Raw genomic sequence first — 18,488 nt, 5'->3', positions numbered from 1 at the left:
TGACTGTAATAATTTCTCTAATTTCCAGGTCAAGGTGTGTGCATTGTGGTTATAGATGCGACATGACATCACTTCCAAAGGACCAATGAACATGTCTGACCAATTTCATGGAATGTGAAAACGAATCTCATTGGCCGAATAAATAACATTTAAATTAAACTGGGCATCAGCGCAATTCAATTGGTTGGGTAATAGCAAGGGAAAATAGAATGAAGTGATCTCCAAAAAAGAAGTACTTTTTGACTGTAAATAAAATTGTAAGGAGTAAAAAGTACTTTTTTTTCTTAAAAAATGTAATTAAGTAAAAGTATTGATTTTTAATTGTACTCAAGTAAAGTAAAAATCCCCCAAAATAATACTTAAGTACAGTAATCAAGTAAAATTACTCAAGTATTTTACACCTCTGTTAATAATGCAGCACTAGTGTGATTATATGAACACAATGATCAGTGGTGGAATTGGCTGCGTTTCAAGGGGCACCAGGTAAAATCTTGCAGCAAACTGGTTTGGGCCCTATAGAGCGCCAACCGCTATTCCTACACTCGAACCCCGTCGCAACCAGCAGTGAAGAAGTTTTAAAGTAATGTTATTGATTTTTAATTAGATGGCACTACCAAACTTTCTCAGTATTTGATCATTGAGAAAACTTAAGGTCAGTGAATTGACTAGTAGCTAATTATTAACTGTTAGTGAGTTCAAGTCATATCCAACCTTTTCCCTAAACATGAGAAATGTCATCACGATCTAACACAATACCAAAAATTCACATCTGCACACATTATACCATTTATTTATTTAGTAGATGGATACTTCCGCAGGATGACTGTGGCCTTGAATGGACTATATTTTATTCCTTAGAATTTAACTGATAGGCCGACTCAAAAGTGGTATTGTTATCAAATACACAAGAGTCAAATGTCAGCAGCTCTGTAAAAAAAAAACTATGCAGAAGTGAATGCAAATGGCTTTTACAAGCATTACTGGAAAGAAATATTTTGTGTCCATTCACAGCATGAATTTTGAATGGAGCAGATGTCAAGGTATTCAAGATGAGAAGAGGACTCTATACGTGAGGGTTATAAAATCTTGATGATTCATGGAGAAAAAAAAATACAACAAAAGCACTCATAAGGAGCTGCTTCTGAAAGACTCTGACATATTGGTGTGTTGTGTAGGAGAACATGTTAGTCTGTGTAAGTTTTCATGGACCATGCAATAAAAAGGGATAAAAGAAGACATAAGACATTCTGAGTTTCCTTTCACGTGGCTCTTAAGGTCACAGTCTTAGCAGTTAGTTCAACATAAAAAAATAATGCTGAGTGCAACTGCAGCTTTGCAAGGAAAGCATGAGACAAACCAATTATATTTGAACCTTTTCCTAATTAGCAGATTCTGGTGATTGTACATGTTGAGTCCACAAACTTATGGAATCAAGTTATCTCAGAGCTTCATTTAAGCAATAATCAAATGCTGAGCTCTTTAAAAATCCACATTTTATTGCATAATCTATATTTTGCTAACACTCAGCATTTTATGATGGATATTAGAGCCAGACTCAGAGAACAGAGTGAATCCTCTAAGGAACTGTGTTAAAAAGCTAAAAAAAAGAAAAAAAAAGAGAGTTGCTTTGAAGCCTCGTTTTTCTGGTAGAGAATGAGATAAGATACAAAATTAATTCACTGTAACTTAAAAATACTCAAATTCTTATTCTTAATGAATAGGCAGAATTCAATATTAAGCAGAACTGACTCATTTGTAATCCACAGGAAAAAGACAGAGCATATAAAATAGTCAAATACTAATAACGAATCTGCTAATATAGGCTACACAATAGGCTATTTGATTTGCATCATCTTCCGACCCTGTTCCCCCCTCTTATAGGTATAAGATCATAGATCTAAATCTATATATTTCATGTTCTGTCTATCACTGGCAAATGTCAAATAAATTATTTCAATTCAGCAATAAAATATAGAATACAAATTAAAAATAAAAATAAAGAAGACATTATTATGGTTGTGTTGTAGCCTATATTATCACGTTATTATTGTTCTTGCAGACCTCAGCTTTTTAGTTTTTCAAGAAGAAACTGATCATTTTGATCGCTGTTGTAGGATACGAATGAAACTTTCTCGAGTCAGATCAATACAAATATCTGTACTTTACTGCCACCTGCTGGTAAATGCAAGCGTGTCTTTTTGTTTCATAAATTAAAAAAGAAATCGTTAAGCATTTACTACAGATGTAAAGATATAGCGTACTGACCTAATACAAATATTTACATTCAAAAGCAAGTCATCGTCTTGTAAAAATATATGCTTGGCTACATTGTGTATAAAGAATTATTTATTTAAAACCCCATCACTAACAATCCATCATAATAGCTTTACTTTCTTATCCAAGGCAAATTAAAATGTAATTTTCTTTTGAGCAGCTTTTTGACAATGACTTTGACAAACACTTTCAAATATTATCAGGGTGAGAAAAAAAAAAAGAGCTGTTGCACAACAATATCAAACCTGACATGTTTCTCTGATTAAACAAATGTTGGTTCTGTTCATTATGGTAGAGACGATTAGAGATGACAACTGATTAAATAGTTATGGCATTGTAAAACAAGTGTCAAGTAATGCAATAAACAATCTTTCCATTCATTCACAAATAAAACTTTTTTTTTCTTCACAGTATGAAAAACCCATTAGACCCATGATGACCTCTGGATGCAAAACAACTCATTTACAAGCAGTGCATGCAGACAATGATTAATGCTAGACAAACCTTGTCTGGATCTATCATATCATACATAACATAGGATTGGATTGGTATGAACTCTGATCTAGTGTCTAATACACCAGTTTATGACATCACCGATAGCAGTGTTCTAATTATGAAGCGTTTAATGTAATTGACCAACCAAAGGAAAAACAAATACATAATATTTCTAGGGGAGCAAAATGGAATGTACTGTCAGATTACTGTGATTTTACTTTTATTTAACCTTATATAAATCAAGCCAGAGAGTCATTGTGAGGCATCTATTCACCTGTGGAAATTCATCTCCATATACTGTCAATTTAGTCCAATGTCAATGTTAAACAAATTCTAACAGAGCTTCTGGATATGTTGAACTCTCTAGCTGATTAGACATGATGTTTCAAAATAATAAAAAAATAAACCAAAAAATCCCAATTCAACAGATCACAGCACAGTCTGATATTGTGCCTTAGGCTACTGATTTATTTATTTGTCAATATAAAATTGGGTGCGCAGAGCAAAGCTGTTATGAACATTACAACACATAATTTGGCTTAACAGCAGATGGGATCAGCTTCTACAGGCCTGCGCTTTGGGAACAGTTGGATAAGCCAAGAAACGGATTATTTATCCCACTGGCACAGACACATAAATTGGTCCAATGTAGAGGAAACTGAGGCACAGGAGGTTTGGCAAACTGTTGAATACTGAAGGTTGATCAAGAATAAAACCTATATTCTTCACACTGCCTTGGCAACCTTCAGTCACAATGAATGCTAAATTTAATGGTTTATATCCGTTCACATGTTTGGGGTTGGCAACATTCTTTTATATAAAAAATACAGTAAAAACAGCAACGTTTTTACAATTAAAAATAACTGTTTTCTATTTGAACATATTTTAAAATGAAATGTATTCATATGATGGCAAAGCTGAATTTTCAGCATCATTACTCCAGTCTTCAGTGTCACATGATCCTTCAGAAATGATTCTGATATGCTGATGTGGCACTCAAGAAACTCTCTCTATATGTCAGCGAATCCGAAGGTGCAGAATCATTCAAAGCAGTGTTTCTGAAAAAACGCTCACTCTTTTTTTTAATACTGCCCACAGAGCTGTCACAGGGACGGACGTGAGATTTCTAAGGAAGTATTTCAGTGGCATCTGTTAAGTAGTGGGGATTTTTCTGTGTGGTACTATAAAAAAAAGGCTTAGAGCACCTGCAAAGTGTGCAACAAAATTCAATACATACGTCTTTAACATCACAATTCAACTTTAAACAGCATGTTAAACAGCAAAAGCCAACGAGCAAATACTGAAAGTGCAAAAAGACTTGCATTTGTCTGCTAGTGCAATGAGCCCATCCAACGTTTTAAGTACTTTTTGTGCTTAACAGTAAAGGCCATATTGAAGACGCATCTAACACTCTATGACACTAAAAGTCAAAGAAGTTTGACTATAGCTACATATTCCTTTGCGAATAAATATCCATTTGTAAGGTTTATTTGAGCTCTTTTTGAAGGTTAAAACAACATTATCCCTTCATATTTGTGGTAAGTAACTACTGAAAATAAAATGTTTAGACAGCTCTACAAAACAATCATCCACATAATTATATGAGCGTTTTGGAAGCTGCACATAATTTGATGTAGGTGCGTAAACTATTGCGGTGTATGGTTTCGGTTTTGATGCATCTATCTGGGTAGCTCCACCCACAGTGCAATCTCACTGGACTAAAATTTAGCTTCAAATAGTATATTAAACATCAAACATGTTCTGATTGGCTGTGATCTTTGTTGTTTCAGGCAGTGCTTCCATTAGGACGTGTTGACCTGATTGTTCCTCCTTTGTCTGGCAGTAGTGATTCCTTCACTGACCTAATTTGCTTCCCTGAGACAGGAAGAGATAGTATGGCTTCATGCCAGTTCTAGTTTGATAAAGTCTGTGGTCCTCTGATTAGTGCAGATCTCTAGTCAGTCCTCTCTGGCATTTTATCTTGCCAAACGCTGATGATTTCAACAGAAGAGACTCAATATCACAGTATCACACAGTGAAGCTTGTGAGAACTCATGGCTCTGTCTCCACGCCACTTTGTCTTTTTCTTGTTTTTCAGAATATGCTCTGGAACTTGCTGTCTAAAAAGGCAAAGCATGAATGAAAGGGACATTTTAATATAAAAACTCTGAAACTTTTAACTGCACCTATAATGCCCCAAAATGCTGTCTGGGTAGGCAGAAATAGATTATGTTTTTATATTTTACTGTACATCATTATGAGAAGACAAACCCCTGAAAAATGTGAGATTTTATTCACCTGATAACTCTGACTAGTTCATGGAAAGCTCTTTCCACATTCATTGGGGGATCCTTGGCACTTGTTTCAATGTAAGTAATCTAAAGAAATAGGTAAGAAATGCAAATTACTGCAATGAAGTCACTCGCATTTACTTCAGCCTTTAAAAAGAGTAGGAGATAAACACTTGTGTGACCGTAAATTTGATATTTTTTTCTTTAAGATCTTAGATAAACTGTTAAGGATGTATACAATATCAGAATAATTACAAAAATACAGTACTGTTCAAAAGTTTGGAGTCAGTAAGATTAGAATTTTTCCAAAGAAATCAAAACCTTATCTCAGCAAGAATGCTATAATTGATCAAGTGACATTAGTAACAATTTTTTTTCAACATATCTTTTCTGTTAACATATCACAAAATCAACATATTAGAATGATTTCTGAAGGATCATGTGACTCTGAAGACTGAAGTAATGATGCTGAAAATTCATGTAAAAAAATATATAAAATAGTTATAGTGTAGTTATAGTAGATAATAGTTTTAAATTGTAATAATATTTTACATTATTAATATATTATCATCTCACTGTAATACATTTTTTATCAAATAAATGCAGTCTAGGCGAGCATAAAGAGACTTCTTTTGAAAACATTAACAAATCTTACTGACCCCAAAGTTTTGAAGGGTAGTGTATATCTATAGTGTTTATGCGTGCGGCTGCATGCTCCAAAAATGACATAAAAAAGCACCGTAAAATTTGTAGTTGTAGTACAGACTGAAATTTGAGTGTTATTCACTGAAAATCTCCCCTTCTACAGAAGAAAGTAATACAGGTTTGAAATGGGGTGAGTATATTATGACAGAATTTTCATTTTTGGGTGAACTAACCCTTTAACCACTGTCAGTCAACACAAACACACACACAGGCACACACACTGAAAATTGTCATTCTCACATAAAGTAGTGCATCGATATCTGACGGACTCACGTTGTGTTTGGCGGCCATCTCACAGCCCTGTTCATTTGTCACTTTCCTCAGATGCACCAGGTCCACTTTGTTAGCCACCAAAACCATGGGGAAAGACTCTCTGGTGCAGACACGAAAGAAACTTTACTTAGAATGTTTTTGTTAGGAGAAGTCTAGTCAAATATGTGTAGTGGTCTTGAGTTTTGTATGAAGTAAACATGATCTCTGACCGGTCTTTCACTCGAAGGATGAGCTGGTGAAACCGGTCGACGTGTTCAAAGCTGGCCTTGTCTGTCACAGAGAACACAATGAGGAATCCGTCACCAGTCCTCATGTACTGCTCTCGCATGGCACTAAATTCCTCTTGACCTGCTGTGTCTAAAACTGCAAGGAGCAAAGGTAAACATAATATGTGTAAAATATTATCTGGAAAATGTTTACAGAATGTCTCTCTGTATGCATGTATGTCTGTATGTATGTGTGTATATACAGTATGTATATATAAAGTATATATATATATATATATATATATATATATATATATAAAGTATATGTGTGTATATATATATATATATATATATATGTATACTGTATGTATACAGTTGCAATCAAAATTATTCAACCCCCATTGCAAATCAGGTTTATTGGCAACATTTACAGACTTTCAGCTGTTTGCAATGAACAAATAAAACAAAAGTAATTGAAATAGCTCAACACAACAAATGTTTCAAGTGGTTTCCCCAAATTTAACTGAAAATGCAACTTTTAATGACTTCTGCAGCTTAAAAATTATTCAACCCCCTGAATTAGGGCTTTGACTTTTGCCCAAAAATCATATTCGAAGTTTGTTTGTTTATTAATATTAATATTCAAATATATTCTAATATTTATTAATAATATTTTGACGGAGAAAGCATGGAGTCGATTCTGGCCTGCCTCTCCCCCGATCCCTCCCCCTCCTCCTCTTCCAGCTTGCCGGGATGCAGTGTTGACAGGTGGGCCTCATGTTGCTGGTCGTCGCGTGGTATGTGAGTTTGGTCCTACATATTTTACACATCACTTTGTCCTTACTCATGATTTTTCCCCGTTTCTTTGAGATGGTCCTCACTGCAGTACACAAAATCCAGGGGGAGGAGTAGGATCCAGATCCAACTCCTCCCACCTTACATATACCTAAACCTACCCATCTCCACCCCCTGATCCCTAAACCCACCCCTAAACCTACCCATCTCCACCCCCTGATCCCTAAACCCACCCCTAAACCTACCAATCTCCACCCCCTGATCCCTAAACCCACCCCTAAACCTACCAATCTCCACCCCTTAGATCTGGATCCAACTCCACCCCCTGGATCTCGTGTACTGCAGTGAGGTGCTACTGGTTTCTTTGGAAACCCAAAGTAGCGCCACACGTTGCTTTTCAAATTGTCAGGAGTGTAGATTTCGAACTCCTCGTCAGCCGTGGTTGTTGTAGCCGTTGGCGCGGCCATTGTTTTGGTATGCAAAATAGGCACTAACCAGGATGCTAACGTCACCTACAGGAGCCCAGATGACCAATAATAGCCTTGCTAATGAGCTCGCGATTCACAACTTAACCAGGCGTGAAAAAGCCTCGGAATCTGAATTGAAAACAACGTTTACAAGCAAACACATTTACAAAAAATAATGCCCATAACAGGTTCGAATTTTAAAGGCTGCCTAATATTCGTTCGAATATCATTATTTTTTTAAATATTCAAATTATATTAGAATAACGAAGTTCGGAGTCAAAGCCCTACCCTGAATAGAATCCCTCAAAACAGCACAAATCTGCAAAAAAGGTGTTGTCTCAAGCACACCTGATGCAACTAATCAAGGGCTTCATTAGTTGCACCAGGTGTGCTTGAGCTAGAACAAACAAAATATCTGAACTGACTAGGTTTGTTGAGTGTCACATTTGACTGCAAGCTAGAAATACTGTATGGCTAAGTCAAAAGAATAGTCCAAAAAGTTAAGAGAAGATTTCATCACCCTTCACAAACAAGGAACAGGATACAAAAAGATACTGAAGGCACTAAATGTTCCTAGAGACACAGTTAGAAGCATAGTTTGCGAGTTCAAAGTTAAAGGAACAGTGGTTTACACTACCTGGACGGGGCAGAAAAAGGCAGCTATCAACAGCTGCAACTAGGGCTGCACGATTAATCGCAATTTCCATGTAATCACACTTAAACCGATTTAGCTTATCGCGAAAGCACTGCGAGTTTGAGTAACTTATAACGTGCATTTGAAAAAGCAACACGCATCAAACATCTTTCCAAACATGAGAACATTTATGAACTTCTTGTCCAACAAAAGACAACATTTAATAACATGCTTTTCCTCCAAACTCACTTCATAAAGACAGTTGAGCATCCTTCTGTGAGATGATGTGGCTTCTTATACAGAATAAGGCAGTCAAGTGTTTATAAGTCATGTTCAATCGATCAAAGTGTTTCAATCTTCTGTTTATTCAGCTACAGCGATAGGGATTTCCTTGAATGATGCGCGTTATCGTACTTCTGCTGCGGCGTAGCTTATATGACGTGTCTGCGTGAGATCGCCCTCTGACTTTCAGATGGAGCAGCATTTACCACCGATCACCGCACCGCACTGACAAACTGCGCATAAAATAATCACAGCCATTGTCAAATCGCGTGCGGTTTCATTGCGATTAATTGTGCAGAAGGTACAGTTTACTTTTCTGAGAAGGCAGTTTCAGAAAACCCTTGAGTGACTGCAAAAGACCTGCAGCAAGACTTGGTGGCAACAGGCACTGAGGTTTCAGCTGCACAGTAAGGTGCGAACTAAACGCATGCCAGAACTCCAAGAATTATACCACTACTAACCCAAAAGCACAAGAAAAGTCGGCTCCAATTTGCTCAAAATCATATAAATAAGCCACAGAAGTTTGGAAATTCTGTTCTGTGGAGCGATGAAACAAAATCGAAACAAAAAGATGGAACTTTTTGGCCCTATGGATCAGCGGTATGTCTGGAGGAAGAATAATGAAGCATATGCTGAAATGAACACTCTGCCTAAAGTTAAGCATGGTGGGGCTCGGTGATGCTCTGGGGCTGATTTGCATCCTCTGGCACTGAAAACCTGCAGCGTGTGGAAGGCTAGATGGATTTGTTCTTAACAAACCATTTTGTTAAGAACCAACAATGGTCTTAACAACCATTGTTCTTAATACTGGCACCCCCCAGGGGTGCGTACTTAGCACATTCCTTTATATTCTACACAAATGACTGTCAGAGTCCATTTACCATTACTCATTACTTTAAATATGCAGATGATACAGCCATTCTTGCTCTGCTTAATAAGGACAATGACTCTTTTTTGGACTATCAACGTTCTATAGCCCATTTTAGTACGTTTTAGAAACTTTCTGCACCTCAATATTTCAAAGACTAAGGAACTGGTCTTTAGCTCCCCAAAAACACAGATCCATGCTTCTAGCATTACCATTAACGGAGAGATAGTTGAAAGGGTAGAGTATTTCAAATATCTCGGAATTATTTTGGATCAAATTCCCAACTTCAACCAGCACACACTAGGGGTTTACAAGTGCTGTCAACAAAGACTGACAGCTATTCGTAAACTTAGACACTTGTCTGTTCAGCCACGTCTTCTTCTTCTTTTGTATCGCAGTATTATTGAGCCAGTTCTTACTTATGGTGCCATTAGTTTTTTTTCATATGCTAACAGTTACCAACAAGAACAAATTATTAAAGATAACTTATTTAGCAAGGAAAATTATTGGTATCCCTACCCCTAATTTATCGGATAGTGTCTCGACATTTACGTTGCAAAAGGCTAAAAAAATCTTAACCGACTCAGACCACCCACTTTACAAATATTTTATCCCCCTGCCTTCTGGCCGTAGGTATAGGTTACCGATGTGTAGAAAGGCCAGGTATAGTAAGAGTTTTGTTGCTGTATCTATACGAGCTCTAAAATGGCCATTGATACGTCATGTATGCTCTCTTGTTGGGTTTTTTTTATTTATTTTTTTATGTCAGCAACTATTTTTGATGGTATTATGATATGTTAATAATTTAACAAGTTATGTGTGTTTGTGTTATGTACGCATCTACGGTGGAAACAAATTTCCTCTCGAGGACAAATAAAAAAATCGAGCTATCTATCTATTTATTGAAGTATCAGGAAATCCTAGGAGAAAACGTCAAGTTGTCAGTGAGGAAGCTGAAGCTTGGGCGTCATTGGACCTTCAAACAGGACAATGATCCCAAGCATACCTCAAATTCCACCAAGGCTTGGTTGCAGAAGAAGTCCTGGAAGATTCAACAGTGGCCATCACAGTCACCTGACTTTAACCCTATAGAAAATCTCTGGTGGGATTTGAAGAAGGCAGTTGCAGCACACAAACCCAAGAATATTAATGAACTGGAGGCCATTGCTCATGAGGAATGGGCTAAGATTCCTCAGAAACGCTGCCAGAAGCTGGTGTCTGGTTAAAGATCTCATTTGCAGCAGGTCATAAAAGCAATAGGGTGTTCTACTAAGTACTAAAGATGCTTGCCATGAAGGGGTTGAATGATTTTGAGACTGCAGAAGTCATAAAAAGTTGCATTTTAAGTTGAATTTGGGGAAACCACTTGAAACATTTGTTGTGTTGAGCTATTTCAATTACTTTTGTTTGATTTGTTCATTGCAAACAGCTGAAAGTCTGTATCTTGCCAATAAACCTAGTTTGCAATGGGGGTTGAATAATTTTGATTGCAACTGTATATACATACACAGTATAAATTACGTTTTTTTTAATGTTTTTGAAAGTAGTCTATTAATCTGACAAAAGCTGCATTTGATCAAAAATACAGTAAAAACAGTAATACTGTGAAATATTATTACAATTTAAATTAACTGGTTTCTGTTGTAATATATTTTAAAATGTTTCATTATGTTCATTAAAATCCTGTGATGGCAAAGCTGAATTTACCATTACTCCAGTCTCCAGTGTCACATAATCATTCAGAAAGCATTCTAAGATCATTTGTTATTATCATCAATGTTGAAAACAGTTTTAGCTGCTTAATTATTATTATTATTTTTTGTTTTTTGAAATCATAATACACTGCCATTCAAAAGTTTGGGGTAACTAATATAAAAAAATAAAATAAAAAAATAATACTTTCATTTAACAAAGGCACATTAAATTGATAAAAAAGAAAAAAAGAAATTTATGAAATTAATAAATATGACCAAAAAAGTTATATTTATAATAAATGCTGTTCTTTTGAAGTTTCTATTCATCAAAGAATCCTGAAAAATAAATAAAAATAAACAGTTTCTACAAAAATGTTAAGCAGCAGAACTATGTTTAACATTGATAAAAGTTTCTTTAGCACCAAATCAGCATATTTCTGAAGGATCATGTGACGCTTAAGACAAAATTCAGCTTTGCCATCACAGGAATACAGTATATTTACCGGTACTATATATATATATATATATATATATATATATATATATATATATATATATATATATATATATATATATATATATATATATATATATATATATTAAAAAAACGATTCTCTCAAAAAAAAATTCTACCCTGTCTCAGAGTATTTTTTACAAAGCAGAATGTCAAATTCAGTACATTTTACCATTTTGTATTATTTTATCTAAACTAATGACTATAACTGACCAACTTCAATCAGTTAGAAATAATTTAAAATGGCAAGCAACTGAAGCTCATTTTAGCCGGATTTTCCATTAGGCATGACTTTTGTTGTGCCGTAATTAGGCTAAAAGCTTGATATATGGTAGGTCTACTGATAAGGCTGCAAATACGCATAACAATATGAGAGCACTAAAAGCATGAGTGTTACTTATAAATAATACAGAAAAACACTTCAGATAATAATGAGGTATTGGCACATACCATCCAAAATAGCCCACTGGCCATCAATCTCTGTGTGTTTCAAGTAGGAGTCTTCAATAGTAGGATCGTAATCTGGCACAAAAATCTTTTGGAAAAACTGGATGGTAAGAGCACTTTTTCCTACGCCTCCGTCTCCAACAACCACCAATTTGTACGTCGGGAGGTTGTCGCTAGGGACCGCGCTGGTTGCCATGATAACAGCTACACCTGAGGAGAGGAGAGAAGAATCTGATCCTTGAACACCATTTAGGCCCAAGCATTGAGGACAGTTATGAGCACCTCTTGAGTTTTATGTGAAATAAAGAAGCTCAAAGTATGGATAACAAGTTTAAATGAGGTTTTGTGTGGTTTGGGAACAGTTCTGCAGAGAGCTAATTTAGGATAGAGGGATATGGTCTAGACGCAGACATTGTGCTTCTTTGTAATTGCTGTTATTTTCTGCACAACACAAGCCTTGAATCTTCAAAGCCCAAGTCTACTTTATTTTTGTTTACGGTAATAAAAAAAGAAAAGAAAAAAGAATTAGGCTACACTCTATTAAAGCTCCATGAAGTTTATATTTGAGGATGAGAAAAAATGTAAACATGTTGATGATATTCATATATTATTTATAAAAGATCAGATCTATCCCTGCAAATGTGTCTTTAAATACAAAAAGTATCCTTAATCCTAGCATAGACCAAAAAATAAATATACAAAATGTACCATAAAGTACAAATGCACCACATATGCACACACATTTCTATACATGTATACGGATCTCATATATATATATATATATATATATATATATATATATATATATATATATATATATATATATATATAAATATATATATATATAAGCTATAAATAAAAACCTACAAGCATTATATTTTATTGCAATTTATGGCAATCAAAAAATTATAAATTAATAATTAATTTACTAATATCCAACAAATGACAAGAAAACAAGGACTGGCTGTGTTAAACTATTAGCACGATTCTTAAGCAAGTTCCCCAATGTTATTATGTACAGAGTTATAGTGAAATAGCAATTTGTACCTACAGGTTATACAATAATAAATAATAATAAAATAAGTAAAAACACATTTTCTTACCTAAAAAGACAACTCTAGCAGAAAGAAGAGGAACTCAGCTAGGTTAATGAGTAAGTGTTTGCCTGGCCCGTGAGCAGGGCACTGTGGGCTATTCAGGAGGAAAAGTCTGTCAGTGGGTGACGGCCTCCCCTTCCTGCGGTCCACAATGTGAGGAAGGAGTAAACTTCCTTCCTAATTCCAGCAGGCCTGATCTCTCTTTCATAAGGAAACTATGAGACACCTCTCGATCAGACACACCCATGAGAGAGACCCCAAACTGACCTCTTAAGATGACAAGCTAACACTTCATGTACTGTAGGTGTAGGCATCATGCACAGTTCGCCCAAAAAATGAAAATTGTTATTTACTCCATCGTGTCATTCCATATGACTTTTTTCTTGAGTGGAAAGTCTTTTTCAGTGTTTCAGATTTTCTTCATCAGGAAGTCAATTCAAAGTGGTTGATAAAGTGCAATGATAAAGTGTCACTGTGAGTTTTAACTTTCCTAAATGAAGAAATTGTGAAATAATCACAGTTATACTAAGTTTAAATAATTAAATAGTTATAAACAGTGATATTATGTATGATATATGGATAGCTTAACATATACTTTTCTATTCATATTTGCTTCAAAATTATTTTTCTTGTTTTACCTTATAGACCACTTCACATTCAGAGAAATGTATAAAAAGTAAAAATTATGATAGGCCTATAAAAGGAGGACAATTACATAAACTGATGAGATTATGACAAATTTACAAAAACATAATTATAACATTAAAATTCAACTTTTCGTCATTATGACTTTACCTATAATTCTATTTCTAATATCATAATTAGACTTTAAATCTCATAATTAGGATTTGCTATAGCATTACTTTTAATAGCATAATTATGAATCAGTATGTCAATTTTGACTTTTTAATAAAATAATTCCGACTTTTTATATCATTATTACTGTTTTATCTCATAATTATGGCTTTTAAATTTCTAATTAATATTTACCAAAGCATGATTTTTTTATTATGTGATTGAAATGAGTACACATGACCATTTCATTCTATGTACATGAACTTCCCAAATATTATTACAGATAATATATTTTCTAAATGTATCATTATATCACTTCCACCAGATGTAAAGCAGTTTTTTTAGTTTTAGCTTTAATAGTCTATTACTCGGATGTTTTTTCCTTTCTATTACTCGGATGTTTCATGCGCCCTTTCATCACAGATGACGTAACTATTAAACGCGGCGTGATGACGTATCCTGTTAGATCAGTCTCAATATTCAGATTTCAGAGTTTATTTCAGAGTCTCATTTACTAAACATCTTTGATGACTATAAACAATGACACGCAGTTTATACCCGAGGGGTGTAAACTGACAAACGTTTATGTCTGAAATTAAACATATGAGTGTGATTCTTCTGACAATGATCATCAAAAACCATCATCAAACTCTGGCAGGCAGGAAACTTACCAGTGCTGTGTTGGTTAATTTACCAAGTGTGCAAATATCCCGACTCCTCCTCGACATCCCTGTATATTTAAGTTCAGAATAATCAACGGAATCTTAGTGAAGACAGGGCCTGCTGTACAGATTAAATGAAATATTAAAACATTTACCCCGCCCTTATGAAATTACGGAGTAACAAACTTCACATCGCAACTGCTGATGCTATAAATAGCATGGTTTCGATGGGGTGGATGCGTTTCTTTTGCCACTCTTATATAGCAGCACTGTTTTGTTTGTCTGGCAGCATTATACATCTGATACAAACAACCGTGGATATATACCCAGATCTTTTCCTAAAACACCGTCTTCTTCAAAACATGTACATCGTCGAATACACGGAAGACTCTTTCTTCCCCACACGCAAATGGACTGTTCCTCTGTGTGAAGCCTCATCATCACTTTTAAAGCGGCAGATAAATTTATATTATTACAGTACGATTTATAAGATATATTATGAGGTGCAAAATAAACATTTCAGTGGACATTAAAAATACCTTTCTCTACGTTTTCTCTATTTATCTTACAAAGACGATACTTGACAGATAATTGTAACTTTTAAAATTATTTTTTAAAAAGAAGAAAAGTGTAGGCGTTGTCATTTGTCACAATTGGATGAGGTTGAACAACAGACAAAAAGTTGCGCTTACATCCGTGTGAAATAAATAAGTGTCTGTTGTGAACGCGTGCTCGTGTTAGATCAAGTTCAATACATAAGACAAGAAATGTCCTAAGCTTGTAACTCCTCCATTGGGACATGTTTTGTCTAAATGGATATATATTCAAATATGATTATATTTAGACTACGCTGATAGTCACTCATTTATAAATACAAAATGAAGAGTTAAAATTTGTCAAATTTAATTTATATATGTACCTGTTCACACCCATTTTAGTAATACAAATTTATACACTCTTATTTCTATTCTAATCCTTATTCTATTCGAGTCCGCACATCGTCCGTGGTGTCGTAAAAGTGTCGTAAAGTTGTGATTCCATAACACTCAACGTGCTGTCCTTGTGAGAATGAAAACAAAGTAGCAAGTAAGAGAATACTAATGGTTTTATGCTCTTTAATGGACAATTATTTTCAAAGACTTTACAAAAACCTTGTTTGAAAATGTGCTGAAAATGTATGCATTCTAAAAATATAATAACGTAGGTGTTGGGAAAAGAAGGGCTTATTGCGATAGCCTACATTGAATATGTGCAATATTTATATGTAGCATGCATGACATGTTAATAAGATTGGATAACATTGCTATTAAATGCTAATATTAGGCCTATGTCATTTATGATTAATACATTTAGTAATTTTTTCTTGACAGTTTGGCCAGGTGAGCAAGAGAAGATGGCTTCGGGTTTTCTGAGATTCTCTGTGTTTATTCAGAAGTATCGGACACCACTGCTCCTTGTCGGATGTGGCGGGGTCTTCTCTGCCAACATTTTTTATCATGTTTTCCCAGATCATACATACAGAAAAGTGTACCAGGCCTGGCACAAAGGAGAACCTGCCAGCCTGTCAGAGAAGCTTGAGAATGTCTTTCAGGAGGTTCTGAAAGATTCTGCTGTCAGCTCCCCTAAAACCTTTAGTGCATTTGCCTCTTTCGGCTTTCATCCGGTAGGGGCTGGTGTTCCATGGCTTCCCTCTGGAGCACAGATCGGCCTCCCAGCCAACTTCAACAGCACCACTGAGGAGCCAGCGGGCATCACCAATCGCACTATTCTCATCAATGGCAAAGAGCTGGATTGGGACAGCAACTTGGGCATTGCTCTCAAAAACTCCCTGGTGTTCTCTCCAGAGGCGCAGAAGTTTGCTATAGCCCGAGAAGTGGCCCGACTGGGGGCGGGGGGTCCCGTGTTGCACGCTGCAGTGGCTCCAGCATGTCTGGCCGGAGCTTGTATATATAGCGTAGCCCTCAAGCAGATCTTTGGGCTTCAGGCTGGGTCCATCATCTTCAGGGTCGGTGTTAATGTGGTTGCACTGGGTTTAGGAGTTGTGTCGTATATCATGACTTCTGATGCTCTGAGCCAGTGGTTAGACTACAGCTCGGATCACCGTGCGGCATGTCTGTCTAGCGATTATGCAAAGGGTGGCTTAGAGTTCTATGAGAAAATCTTGACACGGAACAAGACCCTGCGCTCTCTGATGGGCCCTAAAGGGGAAGAGATGTACGCCCCCAGTGGAAACTTGTTTCCTGGGCACCTGCTGCAACTCAGACATGCAACTTACACATCTAGACGGGATGGGATTTTAAATGTTTTGAAAAATGAAAAAGTATGAGCTGCCCAAATATATTTAAAATCTTATATGTGAATGATTATCTCTTGGATTTTAACATGTGAAAATCATACTGTGTTTGTAAATTAGACTGTATATTTACAATGCGATTGAAATGGTACAACACACCACTGGATACCATTGTCTTTTTTCACATGAATAAACAAACTTATGTTTAATGACACTAGGCTACTGGCTGTATATATTATGTAAACAATATGCCATATATATTTTTCTAAGTCATCGCACAATGACATATGACACTGAGATTATTACAAAATTCCTATTCTTCCTTTTAGTACTGTATTTTAAATCTAAATGATCATGGAACAGAATATAGTTTTGGTCACATTTAAAAAAAATATTTGCTGCTGGCACATGCCTACATAAAAACCTTAGTGAGTGACAGTCAGCCGAAGGATGGATGCCAAAAGATGTTTGAGAGGCAATCTTGCCGAAGCACACTTTGGGTGTGGACATTTCCCAATGTTTGCATACTAGATCACTTATTCTGTAATGACATTTCCAGTAGGTTTGGCTTTCTGCAGTGTCAGCCCTTTTATGGCTCTCTGAACAGTGTTTTACTGTATGTTTTTTTCCCCTCTAGATAATAGCTCATTTCAAACTAAAAGCATACTTTTTATTTCTATACAATTTAGACTTTTTTGACATTTGAAAACAGTACAGGGCCTACAAATAATAGTATATTAAACAATATTAATAACATTATAAATAAAGTAGTGCTGGGCATCGATTAATCGCATCTAAAATAAAAGTGTGTGTTTACATAATATATGTGCATGTACTGTGTATAATTATTTTGTATAATACACATGCATGTATACATTTAAGAAAAATGTGTTATTTATATATATAATATTTACATTTATATATAATATAAATTATGTATAAAATATAAAGTATATACATGCAAATATTTCTTTATACATATATATATATATATATATATATATATATATATATGTGTGTGTGTATGTGTATTTATATATACAAAATAATTATACACAGTACACAAACAAACTTTTAATCACGATTAATCGTTGCCCAGCACTAAAGAAAAGGCTACACTTTATTTTAAGGTGTCTTTGTTACACTGTAATTATACATTTAAGTACTGAGTAATATTAAGTAACTACATGTACTTACTTTAGGGTTAGATTAGGATTTGGTTTAGTTTAGGGTTAGTTCATGTAATTATGCATAACTTATAGTTTTGATGATTAACTACATTATGTAAAGAATGTAACAGTTACACTGTAAAATAAAGTGTTCAGTTACACTGTAGAATAAAGTGTTACAAAAAACACAAGAGACTCAAAAACAGGATCAAATCCGTAAACGTAAAAACGTAACTAGGAGCTTTAACGCGATTTGGCCACATGATGCCACTATTGTCCACAAACTATCTGTGCCTCGAATATGCGATCTTGGATGCCAAAAGAATCGTTGCACTAGACTTTTGTTAAGAGATGTTAGTGAGTCCACAATCAATGTTTGTCCCGCTATATCTGGATAAAACAAGCCTGTGGATAAAAACAAGCTCTACCTATCTGTCTGTCTGTCTAAATGGAAATTCCCCGCCTCTCCAGGTTGTGATTCCACCCCCGACCGCTAGTGGCGCTGCGGAGAGATGTCGGGCCATGTT

The 18,488-nt window shown here is 35.4% G+C and overlaps 2 protein-coding genes across 6 annotated transcripts; one reads left to right on the top strand and one right to left on the bottom strand.

Moving 5' to 3' along the window:
- Positions 1–2,328: 2,328 nt before the first annotated feature.
- Positions 2,329–14,927, bottom strand: mrasa (muscle RAS oncogene homolog a). Of its 5 annotated transcripts, none has more exons than XM_082176430.1 (7): positions 14,509–14,927; positions 13,049–13,532; positions 11,949–12,155; positions 6,248–6,401; positions 6,039–6,138; positions 5,068–5,147; positions 2,329–4,889 (listed from the first exon to the last, which is right to left on the bottom strand). In XM_082176430.1, the coding sequence occupies exons 3-7, from the start codon at positions 12,139–12,141 to the stop codon at positions 4,790–4,792; spliced, it is 627 nt and encodes a 208-aa protein (XP_082032556.1). In that variant the 5' UTR covers positions 12,142–12,155; positions 13,049–13,532; positions 14,509–14,927; the 3' UTR covers positions 2,329–4,789. The 5 variants fall into 5 exon arrangements, with proteins under 5 accessions (XP_082032556.1, XP_082032557.1, XP_082032558.1 ...); XM_082176431.1 differs by lacking the exon at positions 13,049–13,532 and having other exon boundaries at positions 14,509–14,567; positions 14,655–14,927; XM_082176432.1 differs by lacking the exon at positions 13,049–13,532 and having other exon boundaries at positions 14,509–14,567; positions 14,826–14,885.
- A 519-nt stretch (positions 14,928–15,446) lies between these two features.
- On the top strand, positions 15,447–17,006 carry tmem177 (transmembrane protein 177). Its single transcript, XM_082176421.1, has 2 exons — positions 15,447–15,585; positions 15,870–17,006. The coding sequence occupies exon 2, from the start codon at positions 15,893–15,895 to the stop codon at positions 16,823–16,825; it is 933 nt and encodes a 310-aa protein (XP_082032547.1). The 5' UTR covers positions 15,447–15,585; positions 15,870–15,892; the 3' UTR covers positions 16,826–17,006.
- The last annotated feature ends 1,482 nt before the right edge of the window (positions 17,007–18,488 follow it).

This window comes from Leuciscus leuciscus (genome assembly GCF_965113295.1).
Source record: "Leuciscus leuciscus genome assembly, chromosome: 7".
In the NCBI taxonomy this organism is placed as follows: domain Eukaryota; kingdom Metazoa; phylum Chordata; class Actinopteri; order Cypriniformes; family Leuciscidae; genus Leuciscus; species Leuciscus leuciscus.
Note: the sequence above shows the minus strand (reverse complement) of the source record. Positions and strands in the feature narration are given on the sequence as shown.

Coding starts and splice junctions, on each gene's coding strand:
- tmem177 (XM_082176421.1), top strand. CDS start 15,893: ATGGCTTCGGGTTTTCTGAGATTCTCTGTGTTTATTCAGAAGTATCGG.
- mrasa (XM_082176430.1), bottom strand. CDS start 12,141: ATGGCAACCAGCGCGGTCCCTAGCGACAACCTCCCGACGTACAAATTG. Junction 6,402..11,948: donor CCAGTGGGCTATTTTGGATG/GTATGTGCCAAT, acceptor TGCTCCTTGCAG/TTTTAGACACAGCAGGTCAA. Junction 5,148..6,038: donor AGATGGCCGCCAAACACAAC/GTGAGTCCGTCA, acceptor CTATTTCTTTAG/ATTACTTACATTGAAACAAG.